This window comes from Saimiri boliviensis, chromosome 21 (genome assembly GCF_048565385.1).
Source record: "Saimiri boliviensis isolate mSaiBol1 chromosome 21, mSaiBol1.pri, whole genome shotgun sequence".
NCBI classification, from domain to species: domain Eukaryota; kingdom Metazoa; phylum Chordata; class Mammalia; order Primates; family Cebidae; genus Saimiri; species Saimiri boliviensis.
In genome coordinates this window covers 5,378,826-5,397,765 of record NC_133469.1, presented here as the reverse complement: position 1 = coordinate 5,397,765, position 18,940 = coordinate 5,378,826, and the positions used below count along the sequence as shown (strand labels likewise).

Here is an 18,940-nt window from a genome sequence, read left to right as displayed (position 1 = left end):
TATTCCTCTATTAACTTTTCTATCCCTTTTTAGAGACAATAAGGCCATTCATTCATCTGTGTGTAACAGGAATGTGTGTGTGAACTGATGTTCCCTGCTGGCATCTTTGTCTTCTCCTCTCGCCTGAGGAGCAGGTCCACCTTGATGCAGGTCCAGTGTGGCAGAAGGTGCTGGATTCGCCCCAGGGAGTCCTTAGTCTGTTCCGTCTCTTGCCCTGTCCCGAACACTTGTAGTTTGATTCAGAATCGTACCCAAGTGGGCTCCGTCGTCCCTCCGCCCAGAATGGCCGCCCGCTTCGCAGCCACTCACCCTCTCTCTCTCAGCGGCCTCTGCCTCTTTCCGTCTCCTGCCCCAAGACACCTTCCTCCACCTGAGGGGAACCCTCTGAACCCTGACCCTGATGGGGAGGCTGTCCCTGCCACCTCCCTGCCCCAGCATCTGTGTCGCTCTTCCAGCAGGACCCGCGCGGACTGCCCGGCCTCGGGCTGGCACCCCTGGCATGGCATGGCCTGCAGCCTGGTCAGCATGACAAGTCCCATCATGGGCTCTTGGAGTCTGTCGGACCGAATGTGCAAGGCTGAAAGTTAGTAACCTGTAGACTCAGGTGACTGTCCCGGAGTCATTCATACCTTCCGTGCTGTGTGTTGTGCGGCTTCCTAAACCGGTGGACTAGATGCTGGGGAACTGACCTGACCGCTGACTCTCGGACCATGGCTTCTTATCAGACAGCCATGGTTGTGGTTATTCGCAGGCACGGGGAGGTCCTGAGGTCTGCTCTCAGCAGTCTAGGAAGATCGCGGTGTGCACCGTCATATCCATAGGTGGCGGGTCTCTGACTTAGCCATCTGGGTTGTGGGACCCTGCCCCGAACCTGGCCCGTGCTGGGTCCCGGAGCTGCAGAGGCCTGGCATTAGCTCTGTCTCACAGGAAGAGGACGCCAGGGCGTCAGGTGCAGTCACAGGGTTTGAGTACCGTGGTCACATCCCTGCAGGACCAGGAGGGCAAGGCCAGCACCTCAAGAAATAGGGGATGGTTAAGGAGATGAGCCGTGCCAGATGAGAAGGGCTGCATCGGAAGGCTGGTAGCAGAGACAGGGAAGCTGGTCCACGCGCGGGTGTCCAGGATGCCCAGGGAGCCCATGTGGCTGTCCTGTGTGGCTGTCCCATGTAAATGCTGAGCTGTAGAGTGGGGAGGGGCCTGGAGCATCGGGGTCCGGGGTCCTAGGGAGGGTGGAATAAGAAGTGGGTGGAAATTGTGTTCTAGAGTCACAGCCACGAGGGCAAGACGCAAAGGCTGGATGCGTGGTTCACACCTGTGATTCCAGCACTTTGGGAGGCTGAGGTGGGCAGATCACCTCAGGTCAAGAGTTCAAGACCAGCCTGGCTAACATGGCAAAACCCTGTCTCTACTAAAATTAGCTGGACATGGTGGTGGGCACCTATAGTCTCAGCCACTTGGGAGGCTGAAGTGGAAAAATCTCTTGAACGGGGAGGTGGACGTTGCAGTGAGCCAAGATCGTGCCATTGCACTCCAGCCTGGGTAACAAGAGCAAAAATCCATCTAAAAAAAAAAAAAAAAAAAGATGGGAAGCCAGGAGGGTGGCCCAGGTGGGGGCACTGGAAGGTGGGGGCCCTGAGAGTCACTCTGGACCCCACATCCTATGACGCCACCTCCGATACCCAGGAGCAGGCTGCACAGACAGCTCCTGAGACCTCCACCCCTCCTGCCAGACTTCCTCTGCACCTCCTCCCCAACAAGTCTGCTCCACTTCAGAAGAGTCAGGAGGCCCCACTACTGGCCTTTCAAGGTTTCTGCAGTATTCAAAAGCCCAGTTCGGACACTGCCCTCCTAGATTCCTCTAACTTGATTCCCAGGGGCAGCAACTTTTAAAATGATGCAAAATTACTACAAATGTTATAGCAATATTTTTTATTGCCTTTAGCTACGGCAAAAATACAGTATTTTAGCTATATTGCAGGTTTTATAGCCAAGCTAGGAAGCTAACCACAAATTATAAGGTTCTTCTGTGTAAGAATACATCATTCCTCCCTAACAGTAGTTCTAGAATAAGCTTTTGGAAGCCAGCTTGCTCAGATGTGGCTTTGCCGTCTTCCATCCCATGCTCTCCTGGGCAGGTTTTGCAGGCCTTTGGCTTCAGTTACCCGTCTCCTCCCACGGCTCTGCTCCCAGGCCAGAACTTTCTTTGACACGCAGTCCTGTAATTACAGCTGCCCACCGAACGAACACGCCCCAGGTGGCTCGGGTAGAATCGGCCCTTCCTGGTTCCCAGGGGGGAGCACATCCGGTGCTGTCATCCTGAGTCCCTGCAAGTCCCTGTTTTCTCCGCCCCTGCCCCACTCCAGTCCCGCCACCCGTGGGCTCTGCCTCACTTGCACGCTCCGTGGTTCCAGCTGTCCCGGGTCCTGTCCTGTGTCTCCTTCCCACTTGGATTTCCGAACCAGACACTGTCCTGCAGACAGAGGCCGTGTCTTGAACATGTCTCCCCGAATTTAAGACGGGAGCTGGCCCGAAACGGTCAGCATTTGCTGCCTGAACGGCTGAGCAAATCGTGTGCAAAATCACGGCTTCCGTTTGGTGGCTCTGCTGAATAAAGCATCCCACTCTCTCGTAACACTGAGCTGCCCATAGTTACTTAGCTTGGAGTTTAAAAGTGACATATAACCTCGTTTTTATTTGGGGATTTTTCATTTTTTACTTTTTCTTATTTTTGGAGGTGGGGTCTTGCTCTGTTGCCCGGGCTGGAGTGCAGCGGCACCATCATAGCTCACTGCAAGTCCTGAGCTCGAGCAGTCCCTCCTCCTCAGCCCCACAAAGTGCTGGGATTACAGGTGCACGCCACCACCCCCAGCCAGGATTTCTAATGAGAATATTAAAGCGGAATGTCCTCAGCTTTTGGGAGTTGGACTTCTTTTACCTGTGTGGATTCTGACAAATTCATTCATGTGGTGTTTTTACAGATGCCTGCTCTGTGCCCGTATCTGAGATCATCGCTGTGGAGGAAACAGACGTTCAAGGGAAACATCACAGCAGTGGAAAATGGCAGAAAATGGAAAAGCCTTACGCTTTTACAGGTGATAGAGCCTAAGTGTCTTCTCCCACAATCTTCGTTAATTCTATGTAGATTACACGAGAGGGAACTTTTTTTGTCACTTGCTTAACAAGCTCAATGCATGGATTTATCTTTATGAAATCTTCCTAATGTTTTTTTCCCAAAGGCTGCCTTTTGTTAATGTGTTCGTTAATTGTCATCTTTTCCCTTTTTTTTTGTTTGAGACCAAGTTTAGTTCTTGTTGCCCAGGCTGGAGTGCACTGGAACTATCCCAGCTCACCGCAACCTCCGCCTCCCAGGTTCAAACAATTCTCCCGTCTCAGCCTCCTGAGTAGCTGGGATTACAGGCATGCGCCACGACGCCTGGCTAATTTTTGTATTTTTAGTAGAAACGGGGCTTTACCATGTTAGCCAGGATGGTCTCGATCTCCTGACCTTGTGATCCACCCACCTCAGCCTCCCAAAGTGCTAGGATTATAGGCGTGAGCCACCGTGCCCGGCCCTTTTCTCTTATTTTCTTTATGTGACTTAGAAGGTTTGAAAGAGAGGATGTTTTGCTAATATGCCTCAGTAGTTACTAACTAGTTAGAAGGGGAGAGAACCCCTGGGAAATCCGAGTTAGGAGCCTGTCATCAGCTGCATTTGGTGGGTATTCGCGTGAGGTGTCATCAGTGACAGTGCAAAGCCGGCACTAACGAGCGTGTTTGCTTCTGCGCAGTTCACTGTGTAAAGAGAGCGAGACGGCACCGCTGGAAGTGGGCGCAGGTGACTTTCTGGTGCCCAGAGGAGCAGCTGTGTCACTTGTGGCTGCAGACCCTACAGGAGATGCTGGAGAAGCTGAGTATGTGTGTGTTTGGACTGAGAGACGGGATGGCCGTGGGGGGACATGCGTGCCCGATTGGGTGATCTTCCTGATGTATCTGCCTTCATGCAGCTGGCCACACCCCAGGCGGACATGATGAGTCAGGCTGACTTAATTTCTCATTAGTGCACCAGCCCAGTGAGTGCAAAGAGCATGGGCTCCACAGCCTGGACCCTGGCGTGGAGTCCAGCCCCCTGCTCAGTAGCCAGGAGGCATGGGGGTAGGTCACTTACCCTTCTGAGCCTCAATTTCTCTTTCTGGGAGTCGGGATGGTAATAGCTTTTACATTCAAAGTGAATGTGGGAGTTAAACTGGGCACATGGAGGAATATACCTCATATCTGTCTGGGATGTATCAACATCTTTGTTAAAAAATCTTTTTCTTGTTTTTTTGAGATGGAGTCTTGCTCCGTTGCCCAGGCTGGAGTGCAGTGGCATGATCTTGGCTCACTGCAACCTCCACGTCCTGGGTTCAAGTGATTATTCTGCCTCAGCCTCCTGAGTAGCTGGGACTACAGGCACATGCCACCATGTCTAACTAATTTTTGTGTTTTTAGTAGAGATGAGTTTTCACCCAGTTGGCCACGCTGGTCTCGAACTCCTGACCTTAGGTGATCCACCCACCTTGGCCTCCTAGACTGTTGGGATTACAGGTGTGAGCCACTACGCCTGGCCAGGGATGTGTCCACATCTGAAACGTAGTCGGAGCCTGCTGCCTGGTGGGTTAGTTAACTGCATGCTGAGTAACAAGACTGTCACCCTTAAAAAGTGGTAGGATGGGCAGAGACACAATCTGTACATTAAACCCCCAGGACATGCAGTTATCTGTATAACAAACTTGTGAACTTAAACGTTTAAAAAAGGAAAATGTGGTACACACACACACACACATACACACACGCGGTAGATGTTCATTCATTTTGTATTCATAACACTATTTCATGTTGTTTGAATACAACCTTAAGGCACAATATTTTTTTTGAGACAGGATTTCTTCTGTTGCCCAGGCTGGAGTGCAGTGACATGATCTCAGCTCACTGCAACATCCACCTCCCGGGCTCAAGTGATCCTCCCACCTTAGTCTCCTGAGTAGCTGGGACTACAGGTGTGCACAACCATGCCTGGCTAATTTTTTGGCATTTTTTGTAGAGACAGGGTTTTGCCATATTGCCCAGGCTGATCTCGAATTATTGGGCTCAAGTGATCATCCCATTTCAGCCTCCCAAAGTGCTGGGATTACAGGTGTGAGCCACTGAGCTCACCCAATACACAGTCTTGCCGATTCAGGCTAGGCTTCACCGGTAGAATAGAAATTGGCATGCATTTAGGTTAGTTTTATATATTTGAATGAATTCGGCACCCACATCCAGAAAGTGAATTTCAGTTTGTTAAAAGGAGACGTCACCATAAATCTGCCTGAGAGAAGCATCCTTGCTTGAAAGAGCCTCCTCTTGATTACCACCTGGGCGGAAGGACCTGCATTTCCACACTTACCTGTTTAACCCCGGGGGACCTGGCCTCCACCACCTGTTGTCATGACAAGCTCGTCCTGACAGTCCTCGCATCTAAAACCACCACAAGCCCTGTTCCTCTGAGTGTTGTTCCGCACTAGGGTGTTCCGAAAAGTGCGTCCGTTTCTCCCGACTTCCCCACCCCCATTTGTCTCTCAACTCCCCCTGTCTGTCTGTCCTGCTGTCTCCTTCCCTTTCCTCCCATCAAACCTGTTTTCTTTTTTCTTTTTTTTTTGACGTGGAGTCTCGCTCTGTCACCCAGGCTGGAGTGCAGTGACGTGATCTCAGCTCACTGCAACCTCCGCCTCCCAGGTTCAAGCGATTCTCCTGCCTCAGCCTCCCGAGTAGCTGGGATTATAGACATGCACCACCACATCTGGCTAATTTTTGTATTTTTTAGAGACAGGGTTTCACCATCTCAGCCAGACAGGGCTTGAACTCCTGATCTCCGGTGACACCCACCCGCCTCAGCCTCCACAAATGCTGGGATTACAGGTGTGAGTCACGGCACCTGGCCCAAACCCGTTTTCAAGAGACTTTTTTGGGTGATTGGATTCCAGATTTAATCCTGCAAGTGCAGACTCCAAGAGAAAGTCCTCTGAACCCTGCCTCCCACTGAAGAATGTGGGTTCATTTTCATCTTTATAATTCACAGAAAAACCCATAGAGTTGTGCATCTGATATAGTCCACTTGTATCTGAAAATTGTGTATGATTCTATTGTTTCAGCTACTCTACAATTTTAATTTCTTTTTTTTTTCTTTTTTTTTTTTTTTGAGACAGAGTTTCGCTCTTGTTACCCAGGCTGGAGTGCAATGGCACGATCTCGGCTCACCGCAACCTCCGCCTCCTGGGTTCAGGCAATTCTCCTGCCTCAGCCTCCTGAGTAGCTGGGATTACAGGCATGTGCCACCATGCCCAGCTAATTTTTTGTATTTTTAGTAGAGACGGGGTTTCACCATGTTGACCAGGATGGTCTCGATCTCTCAACCTCGTGATCCACCCGCCTCGGCCTCCCAAAGTGCTGGGATTACAGGCTTGAGCCACCGCGCCCGGCCCTACAATTTTAATTTCTAACCCTGTCATCTGTTTTAGTGGGTTTTTTGTTTGTTTTCTTTTTGTTTTTTGAAACGGTCTCACTCCATCACTCAGGCTGGAGTGCAGTGGCGTGATGTCGGCTCACTGCAAACTCCGCCCTCCAGGTTCAAGCGATTCTCCTGCCTCAGCCTCCCGAATAGCTGGGATTACAGGCACCCACTAGCTACCACACCTGGCTAATTTTTGTATTTTTTTTTTTTTGTAGAGAAGGGGGTTTCACCGTGTTTGCCAGGCTGGTCTCAAACTCCTGACCTTAAGCGATCCACCCGCCTCGGCCTCCCAAAATGCTGGGGTTACAGGCTGTGTTAGTGTTTGATTGGCATGTCACAGATGCAGAGGATCTCATTCTGAGTGTGCACTGGGTGAATTTTCACACTGAGCACACTTGTGTAACCACCCAGATAAAGGAACAGAATATTGCCAGCCCCGGGGGTCCCCTACCGTGTCCCTGTGGTCATTACTCCCCAAAGGGGAACGACTGCCATGTCCTCTAAGCAACTAGGTTCATTGCTGTACTTGACATAAATCAAATCATATGGTAGGAACCCTTTTCCGCCTGGCTTTTGGCTCAACGTCGCGCTTGTGAAGTTTCCGCGCTGTTGCTTGGGGCTGTAGTTTGTTCCTTCCCTGGGCTGCGTGGCATTCTGTGATGTGAATGTCACGGCCATTTATTCACCCGTGGTACTGCGGCTGGTGCTTTGGCTAGTTCCCTGATGCGGGCTATCAACGGTGGTGTTGCGGACGTTTTAGGGCATGTCTGCATTTCTCCTGGGTGCATACCTGGGACTGGAGTTGCCAGGTTGTACGTGTCTGTTGCACGTGTTGACTTCAGACACTACCAGCCTGCATTCCACCCTCAAGGGGCGGGAATTCTGGCTGTCCCACGTCTCAGCCACGCCTCTACATGTTAGCCGTGCTGGTGAGTGTTAGTAGTCTTGCATTATGTTGGTAGTTTGCATACCCTAATGGGTAATGAGGTTGAGAAACGCATTCATATGTTTATAGGTCATTTGGATATCCCCCTTTGTGAGAATCTTTTCAAGTCTTGTCCATTTTTCCGTTTGGATGTTTCTTTTTCCTTCCTTCCTTCTTTCCTTCTTTCTTCTTTTCTTTAAGAGAGTCTTGCTCTGTTGCCCAGGCCGGAGTGCAGTTGCACAATCCTGGCTCACTGCCACCTCTGCCTCCGGGTTTCAAGCAATTCTCAGCCTCGCTGCACCACCAGGCCTGGCTACTTTTTTGTATTTTTTAGTAGAGGAGTGTTTTCACCATGTTGTCCGGGCTGGTCTGGAACTCCTGGCCTCAAGTGATCCACTTGCCTTGGCCTGCCAAAGTGCTGAGATTACAGGCCTGAGCCACCATGCCCGGCCAGTTGTATCTTTTTTTCTTTTTGAGATGGAGTCTCACTGTTTTCCAGGCTGGAGTGCCGTGACTCGGCTCACCACAACCTCCGTCTCCCAGGTGCAAGCCAATTCTCCTGCTTCAGCTTCCTGAATAGCTGGGATTACAGGCTTGTGCCACCACACCCGGCTGATTTTTGTATTTTTAGTAGAGACTGGGTTTCACCATGTTGACCAGGCTGATCTCAGACTCCTGACCTCAGGTGATCCGCCTGCCTCAGCCTCCCAAAGTGCTGGGATTACAAGCATAAGCCACCAAGCCCAGCCCACCTTTTTTGATTGTTTTATAGAGACAGTGTCTCACTTTATTGCCCTGGCTAGTCTTGAACTCCTGTGCTCACACGATCCTCCTACCTCGGCCTCCTAAACTGTTGAGATTATAGGCGTAAACCACTATGCCTGACTGATATCCTGATCAGTGAATTTTAAAACACACATACCTTTGTAACTCAAGCCCATTAAGGCTTTTGTCACCCCAGAAGTTTTCCCATGATCTTTCCCCATCAAGTAGGAAACCACCAGGCTAGTGTTGTCTTGTTTTGCCTGCTCTCAAGCTTCATATACGTGGGACTGTGTAATGTGTGCTCCTGGGCAGAAGGCTCAGTCTCTTGTGTACTGTTTTCACATTGATTCATGTTGACTGTGCACTGGTAGTTCGCTTATTTCTTGAGTGAAGGATGCTCTGCTGATGTGTGGACTGCATCTCGATCTGTTCTTCTTGTGATGGGCATCTGGGCGTCCCTGCTCTTGGCTGTTGGGAGTAATGCTGTGATGAACATTCGTGTCTGGGTTTTTATATGGACTTAGGTTTTCAGTTTTCTTGGGCAGGTACCGTCTTGTTACTTTTACTGATTTGTTAGTTAAACATGTTCTTTTAAGTAGCAGATTTACATGAACCCACCAACACAGAAATGTAGAAGTTGTGATAAGAAAATGGGGGTGACTGAGGAAACCCAGGCATGGGAGTCTGGTGTGGCCCCTGGAGGGACTGAAATGAGGTCAAGGAAGCCATTGGATTCTGTCTTCCCATCTCTGTGAGCACCTCCCTGTGTGGCTTCCTCTTTCCACGCCTGCCTGTCCGCTTCCCTTAAGACTCTTCCCTACGTCTGCTTCCTTCTTCCTGCTGTCTGCACACTTAAATCCTTCACCTGCAGAAGCACAAGGTTGCCACCCCCAGGACGTGCACCCTACAGCACCCTTCAGAGCAGAAAGAGTCTTCTCAGTCGGAATTCTGAGTTCGTGGGACTTTCATGATGTCCGATGTTATGTATAAAATTTTTCTTTTTGGTGCCACAAAGAAAAATGTGTACCAGGACAAAGGATTTCTCAGGAAAGCAATTATTCTTACTCTCTGCAGAAAGGGTACTCCCAGTAGCAATCTTGCCACAAGAGTACAATGAACAAAGGAAAGCAGACATATTTATTTCTTATGCGTTTGGGGTCTTCCTTACTGCTGTGTCTGATTTCCATTGGCTGGAGCCAGACTGCATAATCAAAACTAAAACTCGATTGGCTAACAACTTGAAACTAACAGGTAAAAGCAATGGAGAGCAAAACAGGAAGTCCAAATAAGGAAGGGGCACAGGCTGCGAGCTGGGACATGCCTGTGAGCACATCCTGCACAGACATCTTGGCTAAAGCACAAGGACATAGAATGTACTATGTGCCTGTACATAGTAGTATAGCTGCACAGGGTAGGGCTTTTAACAAAAAGGCAAGAAGGCTTTTGAAGAAGTGCTTAAATTATTCCTAACACTTACGAATTTTCCTTAAACAAGAAAGGAAACTCTGAAGAGGAAATTTTCTGCTTCCCACCCCTGACATGCCCAGTTGGACAGCCTGTTGATTTTCCCTTTTCATAGATCAGGAAACCCTTTGTTATTGTTTTTTTAAGATTTAAAAGCACTTTATATCAGATATCACTAATCAGAATCCTAAAACCCTCATGGTTTGATTTTTGTCCCATCACAGACTTCTTAATTTTTTAATTTGTGGTGTTCTTTACATGTTGTTGTTGTCTTGCAGCATCGAGACCAAAGCATTTGCTGGTATTTATCAATCCATTTGGAGGAAAAGGACAAGGGAAGCGGATATATGAAAGGAAAGTGGCGCCACTGTTCACCTTAGCCTCCATCACCACCGACATCATTGGTAAGGCACACATTCTGTGTTAACTGTGTAGACGTAAGTGTGGGAGTGATTCAGGTAGAGTCACTAGAGAAGTTTCTGTTTTTTCTAGACAGTGTCTCACTCTGTTGCCCAGGCTGCAGTGCAGTGGTGCAGTCGTGGTTCACTGTAACCTCGGCCTCCCTGGCTTAGACGATCCTCCTGCCTCAGCCTCCCAAGTAGCTGGGACCACAGTGTGTGTCACCATGCCTGGCTAATGTTTGTATTTTTTGTACAGATAGGGTTTCACCATGTGGCTCAGGCTGCTCTCGAACCCCTAAGCCCAAGCAATCCACCCACCTTGGCCGCCCAAAGTGCTGGGATGACAGAGATGAGCCATCATGCCCAGCCCAAGATTTTTATCCTGTAAGATTATTTTAAACAAAATAGAAGTTTTTTTTTTACATGCCAGAATGGGAAGAATATAAAATAAATAACTTAGTATTTTCCAGCCAAGTCTCAGCATGGAAAGCTCAAGGCAAACACTAGGAAGATAAAAGGGCAACGAAAGGTGGGGAGAGACCGTGTTTTGTGAAGCGATGTTCAAAACTCACCTGGCAATGTGGGCCGAGAGCCTGAAAAATGAGGGCAATTTCAGCAGTATTTTCTGTTTTCTAAATCTTTCTTAGGACACAGAGGTGGATGCACACAGCGGTCCATTGCACTGTTTGTATTCTAGTAAAGCACTGGAAACAACTTTATTTCTTTTTATTTTGAGAAAGAGTCTCACTCTGTCCCCCAGGCTGGACAGGCTGGAGTGCAGTGCCGTGATCTCAGCCCACCGCAACCTCCACCGCCCGGGTTGAAGCGATTCTCATGCCTCAGGTTCCCGATGTGGGAAGTAGAAAAGTTCCTCTTCAAAGTTTCCTTTCTTGTTTAAGGAAAATTCATGAGTGTTAGAAATAATAGGTTGTTTTAAACACTTTCTTCAAAAGCCTTCTTGCTTTTGCTAGAAGCCCTATCCTATGTAGCCGTTAGACATGCTTACAGGCATCTAGTGCATTCTGTGTCCTTGTACTTTAACCAAGACACCTGTGCTGGACATGCTCACGGGCATGTCCCGGCTCACAGCCTGTGCCCCTTCCTTATTTGCACTTCTCCTGTTTTGCTCTCCATTGCTTTACCTGTTTAGAAAAGTTTCAAGTTACTAGCCAATTGAGTTTTAGTTTAGATTGTGAGGTCTGGCTCCAGCCAACAGAGATCAGACACAGCAGTAAGGACAACCCCAAGTGTGTAAGAAATAAATATGTCTGCTTTCCTTTGTTCATTGTACTCTTGTGGCAAAATTGCTAACAGAGTACCGTTTCTGCAGAAAGTAAGCAGAATTGCTTTGCTGAGAAATCCTTTGTCCCAGTACTAATTTTTCTTTGCAACACCAAAAGGAAAAATTTTATACATAACACTGAGTAGCTGGGATTACAGGCATGCGCCACCATGCCCGAGAATTTTTGTATTTTAGTAGAGACAGAGTTTGACCACGTTGGCCAGGCTGGTCTCAAACTCCGGGCCTCAGGTGGTTTGCCTATCTTAGCCTCTCAAAGTGCTGGGCTGACAGGCGTGAGCCACTGCACCCAGCCACAAAACAATTTTAAATGTCCCCAAACAGGAGACATAAACATACAAGGGTGATGAATCTGAAGGAGTGTTAGGTAGCACTTCCAGAGGCCTTTACAAAGAGTTTTTAATGATAACAAGGCGATTGGGACATGACAGGAAAACAAGGATAAAGAATTGTGTGTACAGCACACTCAGTCGAAGCTGATGTCAGCTGCAGGGCCGGCGCTAACATTATCTTCTTATTACATTTTTGTATAGTCCAGTTTTGAAAGTAACTTATATAAAAAGGAAAACGTACGAAACAGATGTAATCTCTTTCAAAGAAATTCTTATTTGCTGGCAATTCAATGCCAAGAACGCTGCATCTTATCCGGTAGACTGTGCCCCAAGAGAGGCCCGTGTTCACGTTCGCGGAAGTCAGCCTGATTCCTGACGTAGGATTGAAGAAGGAATTTTATCTAGGAACTCCCCCCCACCACCACCCCAAGGTGTTACAGGAACTCATTTTAAAAGAATGGACTCTTTGCTTTTTCCTGGCCATGAGGACTCACAGGTGTGCATCTGAACCGTGTGATGGGATTTTTTCCCCTGCAGTTACTGAGCATGCCAATCAGGCGAAGGAGACCCTGTACGAAATCCACGTGGAGAAATACGACGGGTGAGTAAGCTGCATCCGGATTAAGTCAATCGCTAGTGAAAAATCTGGGTTTTCAGAGCTCCCTTTCCTAAATCCGCCCCTCCCCGCCCCCTTTCCCGCGCCCACAACCCATCGTAAAAGTGAACAGGCTTCTGACAGAAAGGCGGGAAAGAAAAGTGCAGAGTCCCGGGCCCCTCCCCGGCTGGGCAAGAATGGCTGTTTGCTGCTTCTGTTTCCTCTCAGCCTTTCAGAAGACATGCCCATGCGGCACTGTGTAGACACAAACAGATCAACCAAGCACATCATCAACAAAGTTTAGATGCCGTCATTTTTACAGTTTGGGATTCTTCTTTTCCCAGAAATTCCCGAAGACTTCCCAAAAGTCCTATTTTTAATGCATCTCTCACGTTCCATTTTGTGGGCATATCATATTTATTGCGTCTCTCACTTGTAGATGTTCAGGCTCTCTCCAATGTTCGCTCTTAGAATAGCATTCTTGTACATACATCTCTGCATACATCTACATTGTTTAAGGTAAATTCCTAGAGACGAAATTAGTCATAGGAGATTACCATTTTAAAATCTCTGCCATGTACTGCCATATTGCTTTCAAACGAGATTCTATTAACTTACATTCTTTCTTTTTTTAAAAATTTTTTGGGGCGGAGTTTCACTCTTGTCGCCTAGGCTGGAGTGCCAGGGCAGGATCACAGCTCACTGCAACCTCCGCCTCCCAAGTTCAAGTGATTCTCCTTCCTCAGTTTCCCGAGTAGCTGGTGTTACAGGTGCCCGCCATCACCGCCAGCTAATTTTTGTATTTTTAGTAGAGACAGGGTTTTGCCATGTTGGCCAGGCTGGCCTTGAACTGCTAACCTCAGGCGATCCACCCGACCCGCCTCGGCCTCCCAAAGCGCTGGGATTATAGGTGTGAGCCACCACGCCGGCCAACTTACTTTCTTTCTCAAAGTACTTTATTCGCTATCCTTGCCAACATGTTAGGTATTATCACTATAAAATTTCTCTGCTAATTTGACATGTGAAAATCTCTGATCTTTTAAGAAATATGTTTATTGGCTAGCTGGTTTCTTTGAATTGATTTTATGTCTTTGGTCCATTTTCTTCTGTTGGCCATAATTTCAGTCGTTTGTTCTTTTATCCAACAAATAATAGGCAATTCATATTTATATTCCGATTTTTGTAAGTATTTTTGCTAGTTTTGAAATTGTGTTTTAATTTTGTTTATGGCATTATTTTTTGCCAGTAGAAGTTTTCAAATTCACGTACTCAAGTCTGTCCAGCACTTTCTACACTGTTCTTTAGGATTAAAATCTCATTCTTCATCTTGAGTTTAGCTATTCCCTTGTAGTTAATTGCCTTGTAAATGGGCTTTTTGTCTTCTTCCCTGGTCCATCTGGAATCTGTGAGTAATGTGTTATAAATTGCCGCAAATATTTATTGAAATCATTATTCATTCCACAAACATTGCTGAGTATCTGCCAGGTCCCAGCACTCTGCTGTTGGTGAGGTTAGAAAGGGAAATGAAAGCAGCCCTTGCCGGGCGCGGTGGCTCAAGCCTGTAATCCCAGCACTTTGGGAGGCCGAGGCGGGTGGATCACGAGGTCAAGAGATCGAGACCATCCTGGTCAACATGGTGAAACCCCGTCTCTACTAAAGGTGCAAAAAATTAGCTGGGCATGGTGGCGCGTGCCTGTAATCCCAGCTACTCCGGAGGCTGAGGCAGGAGAATTGCCTGAACCCAGGAGGCGGAGGTTGCGGTGAGCCGAGATCGCGCCATTGCACTCCAGCCTGGGTAACAAGAGCGAAACTCCGTCTCAAAAAAAAAAAAAAAAAAAAAAAAAAGCAGCCCTTGAACTTAGGTGCTGACAGTGAGAACTCTTTCTTCCCCTCCTAATGCGGGAATGTTCTGGTCATGAGCTCTGGGAAGCAGGCTGCGCCTCCACCACTTCCCCCCCCAACTCCACCCACAGCAGCTCCCCCACCAACTCCCCCCCCCAACTCCACGCACAGCAGCTCCCCACCACACTCCCCCCAACTCCACACACAGCAGCTCCCCCACCAACTTCCCCCCCCAACTCCACCCACAGCAGCTCCCCCACCAACTTCCCCCCCCAACTCCACCCACAGCAGCTCCCCCACCAACTCCCCCCCCCAACTCCACGCACAGCAGCTCCCCACCACACTCCCCCCAACTCCACACACAGCAGCTCCCCCACCAACTTCCCCCCCCAACTCCACCCACAGCAGCTCCCCCACCAACTTCCCCCCCAACTCCACCCACAGCAGCTCCCCCACCAACTTCCCCCCCCAACTCCACCCACAGCAGCTCCCCCACCAACTTCTCCCCCGCAACTCCACACACAGCAGCTCCCCCACCAACTTCCCCCCCCAACTCCACCCACAGCAGCTCCCCCACCAACTTCCCCCCCCAACTCCACCCACAGCAGCTCCCCCACCAACTTCCCCCCCCAACTCCACCCACAGCAGCTCCCCCACCAACTTCTCCCCCGCAACTCCACACACAGCAGCTCCCCCACCAACTTCCCCCCCCAACTCCACCCACAGCAGCTCCCCCACCAACTTCCCCCCCCAACTCCACCCACAGCAGCTCCCCCACCAACTTCCCCCCCCAACTCCACCCACAGCAGCTCCCCCACCAACTTCTCCCCCGCAACTCCACACACAGCAGCTCCCCCACCAACTTCCCCCCCCAACTCCACCCACAGCAGCTCCCCCACCAACTTCCCCCCCCAACTCCACCCACAGCAGCTCCCCCACCAACTTCCCCCCCCAACTCCACCCACAGCAGCTCCCCCACCAACTTCTCCCCCGCAACTCCACACACAGCAGCTCCCCCACCAACTTCCCCCCCCAACTCCACCCACAGCAGCTCCCCCACCAACTTCCCCCCCCAACTCCACCCACAGCAGCTCCCCCACCAACTTCCCCCCCCAACTCCACCCACAGCAGCTCCCCCACCAACTTCTCCCCCGCAACTCCACCCACAGCAGCTCCCCCACCAACTTCTCCCCCGCAACTCCACACACAGCAGCTCCCCACACACTCCCCCCAACTCCACCCACGGCAGCTCCCCCATGCACTTTTCCTCCCCAGCTCTACCCGACAGCAGCTTGGCAGGAAGACCATCGTCTTCACTTTTCAGTGGTGATGGGGCTGGTACCTTATTGCACCCACCCTGGCCAGGGGATCAGCCAGTCGTGCCACGGGCCTCAACTCCTGAGCACACACCTTCTCTCAGAACCCAGGCACATGCCCTGCAGGAGGCTGGAAGGCCTGACCAGTGAGGGCTGCTCTTCCTGCAGCTGAGCCCTCCGTCGGAGTGATCTGTGAACTCAGATGCTACACGGCGCGTTCAAGGATGCCCTGTCCTTGAAGGCACAGCCCCTCGGGGAAGTCGGCCCCAGTGCAAGGTGTAGGCTGTGGGAAGGGCAAAGAAGCTTACCATGGGAGCCGAGCCCAAAGTAGGTGCCCTGCGTGGTGGGTGGGTGGTGGACAGAGATCTCAGCTCTGGAGACTGGCCGGCGCCGGCACAGCCAGACCCACCGCGCAGTGGGCAGGCACCTTGATGCTGTCGTGCTTGACGGGACCCCTCAGGCTGCTCCCTCCAGTCAACTCGCGCCACTCCTCCACGGGCGGCCCTTCCGCGTGCAGCCGTCTCTTCCCAGGTGATGGGAGCTCTCGGGTTGCTGCACGCTACTGGGATATCCGGCGAACCTGAGCCCTGTCCTCCGCCTTCCCTCTGGGCTGCAGGGACACGTCTGTCTCCACGCCTGCACCCCTCATTCTGCCGCCTCGGTGTTGGTTCCCTCGTCATCCCGGCATAGGACAGCGCGCCCTAAAACCCGTCCTTTCTCCCTTCAGCCAGTGCCCCCTTTCTCCACCTCCTCTCCTTAGATTTTCTCATGACCCATTTTGTCCAGCATCTGTTCGTCCCCTCTGCTCTTGCCTTGGGTGCTAAGACCACCCACACGGCTAGTCATTTGCTGCCTGAGCTGGGGTGGTGCTCTTGGCTGAGATTTCTGACCGGGACACCGCAAGGCTGCACAGCCGGCTCAGCCAAGGTGAAACACCCACACATAGGTGCCTGTGCCTCTCCCGCCACGCGGGCCACCTGGACCGCACCCTGTCTGCCATCACAAATTCGGCAGCACAGATCCGCTGTTCCCGCCCCACAAACTTGAGTCTTGAGACCCAGAGTATAGTGTTTTTTTGTTTTTTTTTTGTTTTTTTGGTTTTCTTGAGACGGTGTTTCGCTCTTTTTACCCAGGCTGGAGTGCAATGGTGCAATCTCAGCTCACCGCAACCTCCGCCTCCTGGGTTCAGGCAATTCTCCTGCCGCAGCCTCCTGAGTAGCTGGGATTACAGGCACACGCCACCATGCCCAGCTAATTTTTTGTATTTTTAGTAGAGACGGGGTTTCACCGTGTTGACCAGGATGGTCTTGATCTCCTGACCTCGTGATCCACCCGCCTCGGCCTCCCAAAGTGCTACAGGCGTAAACCACCAAGCCTGGCCTCATAGAGTGTAGTGTTTTTGATGGGGTATTGTCATGCAGGCATTCTCTGCCTAGCAACCCAAATTCCGGACTCACAGAGGGAAAGCCAGTATCTGCCGTAAATCTCATTGTTTGTACACGTGGTTTAGGCCAGTCAGCAGAGAGGTTCGACCTTATCACTTAGGGACACTTCAGGAGCCATGCTCCCAGACAGCTGCCAAGGGCCGGGCACGCATGCTGCCCCTCCTGAAGTTGGAAGCCTCAGGCCTGCTGCGCCAGATGGGCGCCCTTGCCGGGGCCCTGACCAGCTGTTCCTCCCGCAGCATCGTCTGTGTCGGCGGTGACGGCATGTTCAGCGAGGTGCTGCACGGTCTGATTGGGAGGACGCAGAGGAGCGCCGGGGTCGACCAGAACCACCCCCGGGCCGTGCTGGTCCCCAGCAGCCTCCGGATCGGAATCATCCCCGCGGGTACGGAGCCGGCCTGGCATTCTCTGTCCTTCTTTTTTCCCATCCTTAGGCATTGTTCTGCATAAGCAGCCACCTCGGACACTTAATAACCTAAGTATTCTCCGTTTAGTTCGTACAGATTTCCGAACATTAGGGCCACTCTTGGGGGGATATCACTGAGAGTTTATGGCCAATGAAATAGGCACTTGCGGAAAGAAAAGTTCCCCGACTACCCCGAAGGCTGCTTCAGGCGAGGCAGGAGAACCCTGCTGCCGGGGTGCAGGTGTGGAGTGGGGAGGCCGCCGGGGCCCGGGAGCAGGTGGGTAGGTTGGCGGGGTGCATTCTGGAAGAGGTGGCTTCTGGATCTGAAGGAACCAGTTAGGGGTGGGTGTGGGCAGAAGGAGTTGGGGTGGGAAGTTGGGAGGAGGCTGAGCGGGGCGGGGTGGGGGGCGCGCAGAACCGAGGGCAGGACCTGGTGGAGCCGGGAGCTGCTGGGCTGTGTCCTCAAGTGCTGGTTTGGCTTGGCCCACTCAGCGTCCTTCTAGGAAGCACCCTGTTTTTTGAAAAATCACAGTGTTAAGCAAAATCAGGGTGAGGGCCTGAGCGTGGTGAGTTGCGGGCTTTGCAAATGACCTGGCAGGGGATGAGTCACCTCCGTCCTCTCCCGGCCTGTGTCTGGCCCCATGAGTGGCGACTGGCTGCGGGCCAGGCTCCGGGCAGACGCCCCACACCGCACGGTGCACACCTCTGCTCTCCTCACAGCTCTGGGATGTGAGCACCGCGGTCATCCCCATTTTATGGATGACGACAGGAGGCACTGGCGGTGAGGTCACAGGGTCACCAGATGGAGTGAGAGTTGGAGGCTTAGAGCCCACTTTGCTGCCAAGCAAGGGAAAGGCCAGCCCTTAGGAGGGACAGAGGCCGCAAGCCACCTTCTCCGTGGGTGCTGTTCCCACCCCTGACCTGCCTCTGACAGGTGACACTTCGGGCCAGTGCTTACTTGAAGGAGTCACCCTTTAAGCTGAAGCCATGACTCCTTCTTAAAGACAGAGCTTGTGAATAACTGTGTGAGGCAAAGTGTTCCCCCATGCATGGTGACATGGTGGGTGTTTTCAGCATAAAGACTCATTTTTAGGGGCATCTGTGTTAGCATAACATCTCATGAATTACTAATAATTGTTAGCACACAGTTGACCAAGGTCATGGTTTTAAGTATATGTGAAAAGATGGTGGTCTATTCAGGACCCTCCCCTTTGGCTTTTGGGGAAGGTGTGATGTGGTTATCTACAGAGAGGGATTTTTTTGTAATACCGCCTGCTGAGTTTTAGAAGAATGCCGCTCACCTGAGAAGAGTCCTGTCTGCTGAGAACAGCCCGGCTCCTGGCTGGGAGACACTAAGGGGAGAAGCTGTTTCTTTAGAAATAGCTCAGTAGAGTAAAAGCTCTCAGCAGCCCTTCTGATAGCAAGCCTCTCAATTAAACCAAAGTATTGCAGAACCATCCCACTGGATCTCCGCGGAACTTCTGCTGGGTCCTCCCGTCCTCCTCAGGGGCCCTGTGCCACCGCCGACCTCTCGGTTCCTGGCAGGCTGTGGGCGGCTTGGGAAGACCCCTGGGCCCTGGCTGATGTCTGTCTTCCCTGCAGGCGGGGAGCTTGGCTTTC

The 18,940-nt window shown here is 51.1% G+C and overlaps 1 protein-coding gene across 1 annotated transcript in view; it reads left to right on the top strand.

Annotated features, from left to right (window-relative positions):
* CERK (ceramide kinase) overlaps positions 1 to 18,940 on the top strand; it is a 56,285-nt gene that overhangs the window by 13,478 nt on the left and 23,867 nt on the right. Inside the window, exons 2-6 of the mRNA XM_039463162.2 lie at positions 2,979 to 3,092; positions 3,789 to 3,911; positions 9,962 to 10,087; positions 12,254 to 12,317; positions 17,154 to 17,299. Of these exons, the coding sequence (XP_039319096.1) occupies positions 2,979 to 3,092; positions 3,789 to 3,911; positions 9,962 to 10,087; positions 12,254 to 12,317; positions 17,154 to 17,299 (573 nt within the window). The remainder of the gene's footprint in view (positions 1 to 2,978; positions 3,093 to 3,788; positions 3,912 to 9,961; positions 10,088 to 12,253; positions 12,318 to 17,153; positions 17,300 to 18,940) is intronic.